Here is a 14,445-nt window from a genome sequence, read left to right as displayed (position 1 = left end):
CCACTGCTGGACCTTCTGATGACACCTGGTATTTTTGGCCACTGTGTGACAGGGTGTTGGACTGGATGGGCTACTGGCCTGATCCAACATTAGCTTCTCTTATGTTCTTATGAAACCAATACCAACTCTTTGACTGATTCCGCAAAAAAAATAATCTTTATTTTTGAATGTTCTAAAGCCTTTTGTGTGCCATTTTCAGAAGTTGAAGAGGGTCATATTGCCTCTTCCCTCAAGTTCCTGTGCTAAGCCAGCATCAAAATACAATAATATGACAGGGTGGGATCAGCCATGTATCTTCAGATAAGAAGGAAATAGTTAAAGGGGCTGCTCAGTCAGAAGGGAAGGGAAAAACGGAAGGAAAATTCTGCGACTGAGTGAGGGAATGGGGCTAGGTCATCATAACTTCTTTTAGGCTTGTCATGATGTAAACTACCTCTGATACAGCTTAAGCAGTAGGAAGAAACATAAGAGGAGAGAAGAGGAGATTGAAGGGGGATATGATTGCTCTCTTTAAGTATCTGAAGGGCTGCCACTTAGAGAAGGGCAGGAAGCTGTTCCTGTTGGCAGAAGAGGATAGGTCTTGCAATAATGGGTTTAAAGTAAGGGTAGAAAGGTACCAACTGGATATTAGCAAAACTTTTTTACAGTAAGTGTTGTGCAACAGTGGAATCAGCTGCCTAGGGAGGTGGCGAGCTCCCCCTCACTGGCAGTCTTTAAGCAGCAGCTGGACAAACAGTTGTCAGGGATGCTCTAGGCTGATCCTGCACTGAGCAGGGGGTTGGACTAGATGGCTTGTATGGCCCCTTCCAACTCTATGATTCTATGAAATGGCATAAATCAATACATTCACAGTGCCAGTGACCATGCACTAATCAAACTGATAGCTCATGTAAAATATTCTTATGTGCCTTCTGAATTCTAGCAATATGGGAAGGGGTAAAGCCAAATCCCCCCTCATGGATCACTGCCTTGTCGTGGCGAGGGGGCTTGCGCAGTTCAATGAAGCTGTGGGCTATGCCGTGAAGGGCCACCCAAGACGGACAGGCCACAGCAGAGAACTCAGACCAAGCGTGATCCACCTGGAGAAGGAAATGGCAACCCACTCCAGTATTTTTGCCAAGAAAACCCCATGGACAGTATCAAAAGGCTAAAAGATATGACGCCGGAAGATGAGCCCCTCAGGTCGGAAGGTGTCCAATATGCTCCTGAGGAAGAGCAGAGGACAAGTACAAGTAACCCCAGAAAGAGTGAAGCGGCTGGGCCAAAGCCGAAAGGACGCTCAGTTGTGGATGTGTCTGATGGTGAAAGGAAAGTCCGATGCTGCAAAGAACAATACTACATAGGAACCTGGAATGTAAGATCTATGAATCAAGGTAAGCTTGACGTGGTCAAAAATGAGATGGCAAGACTGAACATCGATATCCTAGGAATCAGTGAACTAAAGTGGACAGGAATGGGCGAATTTAACTCAGAAGACCATTATATCTACTACTGTGGCCAGGAATCTCGTAGAAAAAATGGTGTGGCCTTTATAGTCAACAAGAGAGTGCAAAAGGCAGTACTGGGATACAATCTCAAAAATGACAGAATGATTTCTGTCCGATTCCAAGGCAAACCATTCAACATCACAGTAATCCAAGTCTATGCCCCAACCACTGATGCAGAAGAGGCTGAAGTGGACCGGTTCTATGAAGACCTACAACACCTCCTAGAACTAACACCAAAAAATGATGTCCTCATCATCATAGGGGACTGGAATGCTAAAGTAGGAAGTCAAAAGGTAACTGGAATAACAGACAAGTTTGGCCTTGGAAAGCAAAATGAAGCAGGGCAAAGGTTAACAGAGTTTTGTCAAGAGAACACACTGGTCATAGCGAACACCCTTTTCCAACAACCTAAGAGGCGACTCTACACATGGACATCACCAGATGGGCAACACCGAAATCAGATTGACTATATAATTTGCAGTCAAAGATGGAGAAGCTCTATCCAGTCAGTAAAAACAAGACCTGGAGCTGACTGTGGTTCAGATCATGAGCTACTCATTGCAAAATTCAGACTTAAACTGAAGAAAATTGGGAAAACCACGAGGCCATTCAGGTTTGACCTAGATCGCATCCCTGATGAATATACAGTAGAGGTGAAGAATAGATTCAAGGGTCTGGATTTGATAGATAGAGTGCCTGAAGAACTATGGACAGAGGTTCGTGACATCGTACAGGAGGCAGCAATCACCACCATCCCAAAGAAAAAGAAATGTAAGAAAGCAAAGTGGCTTTCTGATGAGGCTTTACAAATAGCAGAGGAAAGAAGGAAAGCGAAAGGCAAAGGCGAAAAGGAAAGATTTACCCAACTGAACGCAGATTTCCAGAGAACAGCAAGGAGAGATAAGGAGGCCTTCCTGAATGAACAGTGCAAAGTAATAGAAGAAAACAATAGAATGGGAAGGACTAGAGATCTCTTCAAGAAAATTGGAGAAATCAAGGGAGCGTTCCATGCAAAGCTGGCCATGATAAAGGACAAAAACGGTAGGGACCTAACAGAAGCAGAAGAGATTAGGAAAAGATGGCAAGAATACACAGAAGAACTATACAAGAAAGACCTCAATGTCCTTGACAAACACGACGGTATAATCACTGACCTTGAGCCAGACATCCTGGAATGTGAAGTTAAATGGGCCTTAGAAAGCATTACTAACAACAAAGCTAGTGGAGGTGATGGTATTCCAGCTGAGCTATTCAAAGTCTTAGAAGATGATGCTGTTAAAGTTCTGCACTCCATTTGCCAGCAAATTTGGAAAACGCAACAGTGGCCACAGGATTGGAAAAGATCAGTATACATTCCAATCCCAAAGAAGGGCAATGCCAAGGAATGTTCAAACTATCGCACAATTGCACTCATATCACACGCTAGCAAGGTCATGCTCAAGATCCTACAAGCTAGGCTTCAACAGTACGTGGATAGAGAACTACCAGAAGTACAAGCTGGGTTTCGAAGAGGTAGAGGAACGAGAGATCATATTGCCAACATTCGCTGGATTATGGAGAAAGCAAGAGAGTACCAGAAAAATATCTACTTCTGCTTCATTGACTATGCTAAAGCCTTTGACTGTGTGGATCACAACAAACTATGGCAGGTCCTTAAAGAGATGGGAGTACCAGACCACCTCACATGTCTCTTGAGAAACCTGTATAAGGGCCAAGAAGCGACAGTTAGAACCGGATATGGAACAACTGATTGGTTCAGCATAGGAAAAGGAGTACGACAAGGATGTATATTGTCACCTTGCTTATTTAATATATATGCAGAGTACATCATGCGAAATGCTGGCCTGGATGAATCACAAGCGGGAATTAAGATTGCTGGGGAAAAGATCAACAACCTCAGATATGCAGATGATACCACTCTAATGGCTGAAAGTGAAGAGGATCTAAAGAGCCTCTTGTTCAGAGTAAAAGAGGAGAGCGCAAAAGTGGGCTTGAAGCTCAACATCAAAAAAACTAAGATCATGGCATCCGGCCCCATCACTCCTTGGCAAATAGAAGGGGAAGCCGTGGAAGTAGTGACAGACTTCACGTTCCTGGGATCCCAGATCACCGCAGACTGTGACTGCAGCCATGAAATTAAAAGACGCCTGCTCCTTGGGAGGAAAGCGATGGCGAACCTAAACAGCATGATAAAAAGTAGAGACATCACCCTGCCAACAAAAGTCCGCATGGTCAAAGCAATCGTATTCCCAGTAGTCATGTATGGCTGCGAGAGCTGGACTATAAGGAAGGCCGAGCGCCGAAGAATAGATGCTTTTGAACTATGGTGCTGGAGGAGACTCTTGAGAGTCCCTTGGACTGCAAGAAGAACAAATCAGTCAATCCTCAAAGAAATCAACCCTGACTGTTCCCTGGAAGGCCAGATAATGAAACTGAAGCTCAAATACTTTGGACACCAAATGAGAAGGGAGCACTCACTGGAAAAGACCCTGATGCTGGGAAAGATTGAAGGTCAAAGAAGACGTGGACGGCAAAGGATGAGATGGTTAGACAGTGTCATCGATGCAACGAGCATGGGGTTGAGCCGACTTCAGAGGACGGCGGAGGACCGGAAGGCCTGGCGAGAGTTCGTCCATGGGGTCGCGAAGAGTCGGACTCGACTGTGCGACTGAACAACAACAACAAAGCCAAATCTACCCCGCTAACATTTTGCCACAAGGAATGACTCTGGCAGATACACTGAAAGTACTAATTTAAGGAGTATCAAGGTTGTTATGGAAACACCCACATGTTCTTTTGAAAAAACACATTAACCTTTTGTGCATGTATGACTTTATGTCTAATTGTTGCATATTATTGGCCTCTCTTTTCAAAAAGGAGGCAGAAATGGCATGATGGTTACAACCGGTCAAGCCACAAAATGAAAACAATACTCCACTGCATAAAGTCACAAGTGCAATTTTACTTCTGTTGAACGTCAATTGCCATTTTAGTGCTCAAAACAACAACCACCATCTCCAACTATTAGAGTATTCACAGAATGCCCTAATACTATTACGGATCTTTTCAACCAGAAATTAACTGAAACACAACACTGAACTGTACATTTTGACAATGGAAGCTATAGAAAAACTGGTCAGAAGTGACAAAGAGAAATCACTTGGAAAACTCTCTTTGACAGCATGTTATGAATTTTAAGGCACAAGGAACCTGTGCCCATTTTGTCAAAAGGCACGGAACACTGTGTATTCTGTGGAGGTGAAGTGGAAGTAACTGGCTTGTCTGAAGTGTGATCTGAAGTCTGTCAATGGAAATGAGAGAAAGAAAGATTAGGCTGACAGAAACAATAAGGTCAGGTTTTACTATAAGACAGAATAAAGCAAGGGACCCAAGCAAGTAGATTTTGATTAGGTATGTCAGAAAACAGCCAAAGGAGGGGGGAAAGACGCTCTGAAGGCTACAAGTATAGATTTCCCCCCTATTTGTTTACTATGCCATCTAAATATACATGTCTGGCACACGTCCATGGATTCAAATTTGATTATGTATAAACAAACCAGGTACCTGTATGTCAGATGCCAGGAGAGAACAGTCAAACCAGTCTGAGAATAAGACAGGTTTTGTCAGCCTTATAAGAGCCTAAACAAGCCACTCCATTTTTTGTCAACTATTCCCAACTAAGCATAGTCAGGACATTGGAGATTTAACCTGGGGTTATTTATTCAGAAAACCACTCATTTTCTATAGAAACAAGAGCCCAAGAAAAAAAAATGTATGGGAACAGGTATTTGCCCTGTATTTATGGACTGGTTTACAGCAAATACAACAGCTGTATATAAAATATTACTAATTGTTCTTATGGGTTAAGAAAGCTATTGGGATAACTTCTTAGATTTGCCATACTAAAAATACAGACATTCAGGACTACTTAATGCAAGAAGAAGGTGTACTTACTTCATTGAGTGGTTGTATTACACTCTGGTACACAATTGTATGAGGAAAGTGTCATGTGAAATCTGATGCCTACATGAGGACAGGTCAACTTACTTAACTGGAACACTTTGGAAAAAAGGTAGTTGCACTAATGAAAATAGATGCAGCTGTCTCCATCAACAAAGCCAGTTTATACAAACATTTCCCCATGTGGTTATATAACCAGAGAACACAATGGAGAGGAAAAATAACCACAATTTCTTTGTGTGAACCAAACCTGAGGACATATTTTAAGATATTCTGCCTTTGATTCTTTGTTTCACTTGCTTGTAAAGGTGAACCACATAAAAACAGAGGGTTTTAAAAGGGGATTATATATAATTATTGTTTAAAAATCAATTATGAAGCCAGAATGCCCACAGGGGGTTGGGGGCTATCCAGTGTTTTAACAGTTTTATATGCATTTTCAATTATACTTCAAGATCTATTTGAGGAATGATATGAAATAAATGTTTTAAATGCTATATGAAACACTGTTCAGAAAGCTTTCCTTCCAAATACCAGTGGAACTGCTCCAGAATTTTCATAGATACTCTACCTATATAAAAGATGAAGACCCCAAATTGAAGCAACAAGATTTGCCAATAATATGAAAATAATGGACCAAGGAAAACACACAAATAGAGAAGGCTTACAAGACTATTAATGCAATGTCATGCAGAACTACCTCAGCCTAACGAAACCCACTGATATCAAAGGGCTTAGGCAGGAGTAATTCTGCACAGGATTGCACATTCAGAGACAGTAAGCCTCTGAATATCAGTTACAGGAGGAAACATTGGGGAAGGACTCAGCCTTTATGCCATTGCTGGTGATAAAGGGTAACTGGCTGGCCAATGTATGAGAGAAAGGATGCTGGACTAGACGGGCCTACTGGTCTGATCCAGCAGGGCTTTTCTTATGTTCTTCTGCACTGTAAGTGGCCAGTAAGGACAGGCAAGGAGGACTGAATTTCATACATCAATTCAAAAGGACTACTCAAATCTCTGGCAGCAGCTCTTTGGTAGCTATTAGAATAGAGCTGTAAATCTCCTACTATAATGACAATAGTGCAGAATTTGTGTGTGTGTGCGATCCACTGACTGGCAACATATTCTATGCCAATCAGTACATTTCACATACTTTAAAATACAACATGCAATGCACTACTGAAAGATTACCAGAATGCTAAACAATAGTGGTGCATTAACAATAGTGGTGCATTAAGGTAACTTTGGGAATATTGCTGAGGTTGGTGCACTTTTCAAATGATCGGAAATCAATGCTTTGACCTTGAGATTTATACATTTAATTAAAACACACACCCTGATGAGTATATCCACCCTCTCTTAGGGGAGAGTAACGTATGCCAAGTAATTCGGTATTACACATGAACCCACGAAGTTGCTCTATGTCAGGTATCAAGAGTGAGCAAACTAACCAATCTGAGAATAAAACAGGTTCTGTCAAGCCACCTCCCCATTTTATTATATTATATATATTTCCTTTTTTTTTTTTAAAGCTCTCATCTTCACTGCCAAATCTCTATCTATAGGATTGCCTTATTCAAAACTCAGCCAAACCTGCCAACTGACCTTAGTGGGAACACCTCCGAGAGTACCATCTTTCATACCCTTTTTAAATGGGTCAAGCAAAGCTCTCTATACAACGTAGTGATTTAAATACAATTTGAGGTATGGTGCAGAAGTGTGGGGGGGGGAACCCTGCTGTTTGAGAAAGGGAGACTCCCTGCTGTCCGTATGTCCTCCAGATTATGGCCACACTGAACATTTTCCAATAGAGATCAATCAACACATTTTACATTGCAGAGAGAAATAATTTCTGCTGACTGAAGGATTTCTGGAGCACAACTATTGCACCTCCCAGTACATCCCAAAATGCCCTCTGAAATACTGTTCATGAGCGACAGGAGACCCTTTGGAACATCATGAAAGAAATTTGTGAGATCCATTCAAATTTTGATACAACCATTAATCTTGACAAATATGTTATCATTGCAATTGCTTTTAAAAAGAACACACACATGATCAGAATGGTTTTTCCTTAGTAAGGTCTAAGTGGAGCAGCCCATTAACGTATTTGTTTATTTATTTTATGTGTTTGATTTATATCCTGCCCTCCCCACAAGCGGGCTCAGGGCGGGTAACAACAATTTGGCTTACCTGCTATCACCAGCATTTGCCACGTAGAGCTTTCCTAATAAATACACCACAACAAGGGCCGTGCAACCTCCAGATATATTGTACACAGTCCTTTCTCGCTCTATCTGTAAATCCTGAGGGGAGAAGGAACAAAAAAACCAGTTTAGAGAATATTTCCAAAAGTGCTATTCTGCTCCACCCCACCCCATGCAACTGTGTGTACAATGTACTGAGGTTCCCAATGCCGCTAACTAGGAAAAGGCAGTATAATTAAGTTACAAAATGTTACGGTAGCTACTGACCAAAAACAAGTATACTGAGGAAGGCAGCAAGATATTGTCAGAAAATTGGGGAGGGGAGAAAGACAGACTAGCAAAAAAAAGTTAAATCACTTTCCTCTTTTACAAAACAAAGAGAAAATCCAGCCAAAGATGGTGGTAAAATCCTGAAGTGTTCAACTTAACTGTATTATTTGATTACAAGAGGAGAAATACTTATTTCCTGTTCTTCTAGTAAGGGATTTCTTTTAGTAAAAAAAGGAGGGAAATGTTGGAAAATGTATTACATATCTTGGCTGCTTATCTTATATATTAGCGGGTTATTTTATAATGCTTTTGATATTTTAGCTCCTGGCTATATGTTTAAAATTAATTTTTAATAGAGTTTGACTAAAAACACGTAGAAATACATACATAAAGAAAAAAAGCCAATGTGACTACTGTCCCTCCCCACACTCTGTTCTCTGGCAATTTGGAGCGGTATAACAGATTCTATCATTTCATTCACGTGTAAACCAGGCACACATTTTCTGCAAACAAGAAATCATAGTAGACCACTTATAAAGAGAACAACTTCACTTTTAAAAGGCGATTCGAGCCTGACAGTATTAGGATGTTGCTGTTGTTATTTTTGCCATCAAGTCGTAGCTGACTTATGGCAACCCTGTAGGTTTTTTAAGGCAAGAGATGTTCAGAGGTGGTTTGCCACTTGCGTAGATGACACTGATATTTCTCGGATGGTCTCCCATCCGAATACTGACCAGGGCTGACCCTGCTTAGCTTCCAAGCTCTGATGAGATGGGGCTAGCCTGGGCTATCCCACTCAGGGCTAGGATGATATACAGGCAAGAATAAAAACACCCTCCTGAGAAAGCATGAAATACCTTGTGGATTTGAGAACAACAACAATTAAAGAGCCAACTGAGAGCTATTTTGTTTCTATGTTGAGCTTGGAAACAGTACCTTATAGGAAATATACTCTACACCAGGGGTGTAGAACTAATTTGTTATGAGGGCCAGATTTGACATAAATGAGACCGTGTTGGGCCGGGCCATGTGTGTCATAAAATGTAACGCCAGGTAGCAGAGATATAAACTTTATAAAGGACACAGATAAACACAACTAAAGATTTTTTTAAAACTTTAAATAAAATATGCTTAAAACACTAGCACTCTTGCAATATTTTCTCTATTTAACAGTCTCTGATGACTGACACCTCTTGCTCTGAATTATTGCATCAAAATCTCTGTGCTGTAGCAATCTTGAGTATGCTGCTCAGGTATGTATCTGTAAGCTGCAAACCTACTTTTGATTTATTGACATTCATTACAGAAATCTCATGCTCAGTATTCTGAGCCTAGGACCCAGGGGAAAATATGAAATGGCTGGGCACTGCAACCTTTTGTACATAAGTTGCTTCTTGTGCTGGTCAAGAACGTGAGAAGGCATCCTGACACAGACTGAGGGCCATGTGTTTGTCTATAAAACTATAGTCTTCCCCAGAGAAATAACTATAACTTCCTACAAAGGAAATGTACTAGATGAACTTGGTCTGGACATACACTCTCAGCCTAATCCACCTAACTGGCTTGTTGTTAGTTCACATTGCCTTCTTACTGAGAAAGACTGGATCATGAGGGCATGAATACAGCGAAAAGGGGGAGGGATCCCAGTTGCACCCAGGAGAGCCCTGGCATAAAGAGCCCAACAAAACACACACACACTGTAGCAAGGCACATGAAAGCTCACACATTGAACAAAATTTTGTTGGTCTTAAAGGTGCTTGGTATTTCTCCCATGCAATTGAGGAACCCAAGCAAAGCAAGCTCTCCCTCATTTCCTCCCTCCCATCAGGGATGAGCCTCAGTCAGTGGAAGGAAAGAAAGGCTTCCCTTTGTCTCCTGCAGCCTGCCCAGGAAGCAAGCTCTGGCCGTTCCCTCCCCCAGGAGGAGGAGGGGGAGGAGCCTCAGCCAGTTCTCTACCAGGCTCTCTCAACTGCACAGGAGATGCTTGCTTATCTATCTCTCCTGTGCGATTGAGAGAGACTGGTGCAGCAGACTGTGACATGGCAGCAACAACAAAACTGGAAAATGAAGCAGGAAACAGCCAGGTCCTTGGGGGCCACACTGAGGCCTCCAAGGACCTGATCCAGCCCACGGGCCACATGTTTGACATCCCTGCTCTACACTGACAGTCAAACTTTACAGAATGTATACATAGTCACATGTACACATGTCAAGCTCCCCCTGCTGCTCTGGAGCGTTGCTCCCAGTGGCCATGGCGTCAGCGCTCGCGGCCCAACTCTGGCCGAGGAGACGGTCTTAGGAGTGTCGGTTCTCACAAAGGGAGGAGTGAGGGACCTCAGAAAGGCAGGGGACAGGGTTAACGTCACCCTGTGAGTCCCTCTGCCAGTGCGCTGCGGAATTCTCTCTCTCTTAGGCATCCTTCGTCTCTCTCAGTCGCAGCTCCACTCTGCTTCACAGCGGACTCCTCCTCCCCGGCCCCTTCTCCAGCCCTACCTTTTATCTCCCCGCCCCGCTCCCAGGACTGCCCATCCACCCTCCGACTTCGGCCCTGCCCACCTTTATCCGCCTGGATGCCGGTGGGGCATCTCAGGGGCGAGTGCTGTAGTGTCAACGGCAACTTTGGCAGCCTCTGGGCCGCCAGAGTCACTGCCGATTTGCAGTCATTTCTGTTGCTTCGCACTCATTCTCAGCTCGTCGGTGAAGCTGCCGCCGCCCTTCTCTTCCTCTGCGGTGTCATCCCGCGAGCCCCGGTCCTGTCTCCGGGCCCGGCCAACGCAGCATGATAGGTGGTGGGCAACTGCTCCCAGCTCCCTCCCTGGACCATTGGCGTTCGTCCCACCTGGTGAGTTGTGCGTGGGGGGCCTCGTGGAGTCTGTCGGGGGGCCCAGTTCCCGGTCTGTTCGTCCTGCAACCTCCGGACCGGGACACACATACACCATGGATACATGAATGAATTTTTCATGAGCAGAGAAGCTCTTTTGGCACTTTGAGCTTTAAATATTTTCAGAGGTTAGACCAGCCACAGTTACTTGTATGAATTTCAGTGATCATTATTTGAGGGAATCAACATTGCTTGGAAAGAGGTTGCCACATCAATGTTCAAACTTTGCCCACCCTGGCATATTACAGGAGGGGGTTGTCTGACAGTCCTAATACTTCACTAAAGGAATGAATGGTCAGTGCCAGCAAGTGGTTGTGAAACCCAATCTGGAGAAGCCATCTGTGGACCCCAACAATTCGAATCACCTCCATGCAGTGGAAAATAGCTCTTTTAGGATAAGGTGCTGAAACAGGTGGTGGCTGAGCAACTTCCTGAAAGAGACAGATTATCTAGACCCACTGTGATCTGGTTTGGAGCCTCTTCAAGTTCAGGAATCTTCTATATCATATAGCACCTTTAGCCTGCTTTAGTAATGACTAGTTCTGGCATATCATTAGCACTCTAGTTTGATCTAAAAATTTATTGTCTGCTCTGTTTCACGATACAGAGAGGGCTGTTTATACTGCACACTACTGCATAAATTGTTGTGTGTTTTATCATGGGTTTCATCACCTAGTCTTTCAATGATATATTTTAACAGTCCTGTTGTTAGCCAGACTGCGCTTGGAGAAAACACAGTATTTAAAAATAAGTCAAGGCCAGCTGTAAAAGCTATATTAGTTAAGAGCATTTTAATGGGAGCAGAGAAAGATAAGTCAACTGGTACACTATGACTTCAACAAGGGACTGGGAATTTTGAAATAACTGGATTAGGTGGGTCTCTTTACTTGGCTTACTTGAAAAATTGCTGTAATTAGCCCAACTGGTTTTGAATTTAAATACAACTTTCTCAACATACAATCTGGAGACTGGAGTCATGGACAGACAAAACAGATCTTTATACAAATCAGATAGGAGCCATAGGTTGACAGGAAAAACCTGAAATGTTAAAAATACACAACTCTCCAAAATGACAGAAGCTGTGCTCATAAATTTTAAGAAACAAATGCCCTCAATGGGCTTTGCTAGGCAACCACAACAGTATTGCCATCCTTCAAGCCTTGGTTTCTTTCAGTCACACTGGACTTTTTGATCTCTAGAGGACAGGAACTTGGATCACAACGAAAAGCAAGACAGAAGTACCAAAAAGGCATGGAGAGTAGGGCCCTTTCCAAGGCTGCTATGGCCTTTGAGGGTATACTCATTGGGACTAGGCCTGGCAGCAGCCACTGGGCAACTTGCAACTATGATTCACCCAAGCCCAGCTGCTTGCTACTGTTTAATGGTCATTCATTTAACATCAGAGATAACACACCGTTTCTCTGCCAAGCCATTCTTAAAGGTAAACACTCTCAATTCAGCCATCTGACTCCCAGACAAAATATCACCACACAGTTCTTGCTAATCAATGTATTTGGCAGTCCAAAATACAGTAAAATCAGTCGAAGACATTCCAGATAGACATTTCTCAAAACTCCTTTATCAAGACTGGACTTATCATGTAGCCACGGCTACAGACTTAATTTCCAGCACTGAAGCTCCTGATTCTGGCACAGCGTCAATCTCTCTAGTGAGCTGAAATGCCTCATTAGAGAGATTGACGCTGTGCCAGAATTAGGAGCTTCAGCGCTGGAAGTTAAGTCTGTAGGTGTGGCTTCATGATAAGACCAGTCTTGATAAAGGGTTTTCTAAAAGTCTGTACATCCAGAACGTCTTCGACTGATTTTACTGTATTTTGGACTGCCAAATATATTGATTAGCAAGAACTGTGCGGTGATATTTTGTTTGGAAGTGCCAAGAGGGAAATAGTGTGGGAAGGGGGATACAGGGAAAAGCAAGGTGCCCCCCATGTGTCCTTGCAGGCTTTCTACCATGCAAATGGGCCTGCCCCATCCCAGCAACCAGTATAATGCACCTTAGCCAGGGGAAGGCTGCCAGGGGGAGGGAATGAAGGACAGCAGAAGATAGGGAGCAAATAAAGGTAGATCAGCTGGTGGGTGGGAAAGAGAGAAAGAAGGAGGAGAAGGTGAAAATTTGGGTATTACTAGGAAAAGGGAAACGGGAAACAGGAAACAGAATGGAGAGGGGGACACAGGAGAAAGTTAGTTGCCCCCTACAAATCCTTGCAGGTTCCCTACTATGGAACTGGGCCATAGTTTTCCTGAACAGCGGCTACATGGAGGGAGGGAGGAAGGAGGGAAAACGGAAGACAGCAGCAGACAAAGGCAGATTTTGCGATGGGTGAGAGTGACAGAAGGAAGTAGGAAAAGGGGGAGAGGCTGTGAAGGCTGCCAGGAAAGGAAAGATAAAATAGTCAGGAACGGTTAAATGAGATGCCCCCCACAAGTACTTGTGGGTCCCCTGCTTGTATTTTTATAAAAGACTGAGTAATTAGCCATTTAACAATTGCAATTAGCCTTGGTACAGGACTGCTTAAAATCTTGCTCCTGTCTATTAACATATTCACTTTACTTGCGCTCTAAGGATCAGCTCTAATTCTCCACACCTCAAAAAGGGTTCCCACCCTTTTCTACATATTTTCACTCTTAATTCCACTAAATTTATCTGACAAAGCTCTGTAGAAGCAACAAATAAGAGAATTAGACACCCAGCTTCTATTAATGGTCAAGCCTTGCAATCATTCTTTTAGATTCTTTAGAAAGGGAAATAGAGGGAAAGGAAAGTTTTTCAAAGACTTGGAAGCATTCCTTTGGTGAACTGAGGCAAGGAATGCTTTCCAGTGCTAATCCACGGCCACCTCGAATAAGATTCTATACAGAGAGTTCAATCCATTCAGGCTTTGAATAATCAGCAATGGTTTTTTGCTCAGCTAAAGCAAGTGCTGACCTGCCCAATGTGGCCACCTTCTGGCTTGTATGTGAACTGCATTATATTGTCTACCATATTCAGTAAATAGCAAGGAATAAAAGTGTAATGTATTCATAGCTGCCATGAGTACAGGAGGTTTTATGTGAATCATCACATAGGGAAGCAATGTTAAGCTTCGTCTTGGACAGAGGATTCTAGTCCAAGACTCGCGACCCAATCACATTCAAGCAAGCTGCAAGCGGGAACGTTTGTGATTGGTCCTTATGCGCTCAACCTGATAGGTTGTTATGTGTATAGTGGGAGTGGCTATGTTAGCCGGGAATGTTTAAATACCGGGCAGTTTCAATGGGCAAACTGTTCGGGCTATCAGATGTTGTACCGTGTCAAAGAAGTGAACAAAGAGCTGAATAAACTTGAGTCTTTGCTGAAATCACTCTCCGACTCATTGTTAAGCGCCGGACTTAACAATTGGCGACGAAGGTGGGATGCTAGTGCGGGTAGGCAGCCCCGCTACATCCAGACCCACGACGGACAACGAAGAGCAGCAGCTCGCCGTGGCCAGTCAGCAACGGGCACCACCAGAGCCGGTGGCAGCGATTGCAACGATGGCCAATAGCCCGAAGTTCGAGGCCTTCGAACCAGCGACCGAGGACTGGGACTCCTACCTGTCAAGGTTCGGGTTCCACCTCGAAGCCTCCGACATCACAACG

At 43.5% G+C, this 14,445-nt stretch overlaps 1 protein-coding gene across 1 annotated transcript in view; it reads right to left on the bottom strand.

Moving 5' to 3' along the window:
- The window catches only part of PPM1H (protein phosphatase, Mg2+/Mn2+ dependent 1H), a 150,545-nt gene that overhangs the window by 72,486 nt on the left and 63,614 nt on the right, over positions 1–14,445 (bottom strand). The window contains exon 7 of the mRNA XM_015419137.1: positions 7,643–7,755. Coding sequence (XP_015274623.1) covers positions 7,643–7,755 — 113 coding nt within the window. The remainder of the gene's footprint in view (positions 1–7,642; positions 7,756–14,445) is intronic.

This window comes from Gekko japonicus, unplaced genomic scaffold, assembly GCF_001447785.1.
Source record: "Gekko japonicus isolate JY-2015 unplaced genomic scaffold, Gekko_japonicus_V1.1 scaffold282, whole genome shotgun sequence".
Taxonomy (NCBI): domain Eukaryota; kingdom Metazoa; phylum Chordata; class Lepidosauria; order Squamata; family Gekkonidae; genus Gekko; species Gekko japonicus.
Note: the sequence above shows the minus strand (reverse complement) of the source record. Positions and strands in the feature narration are given on the sequence as shown.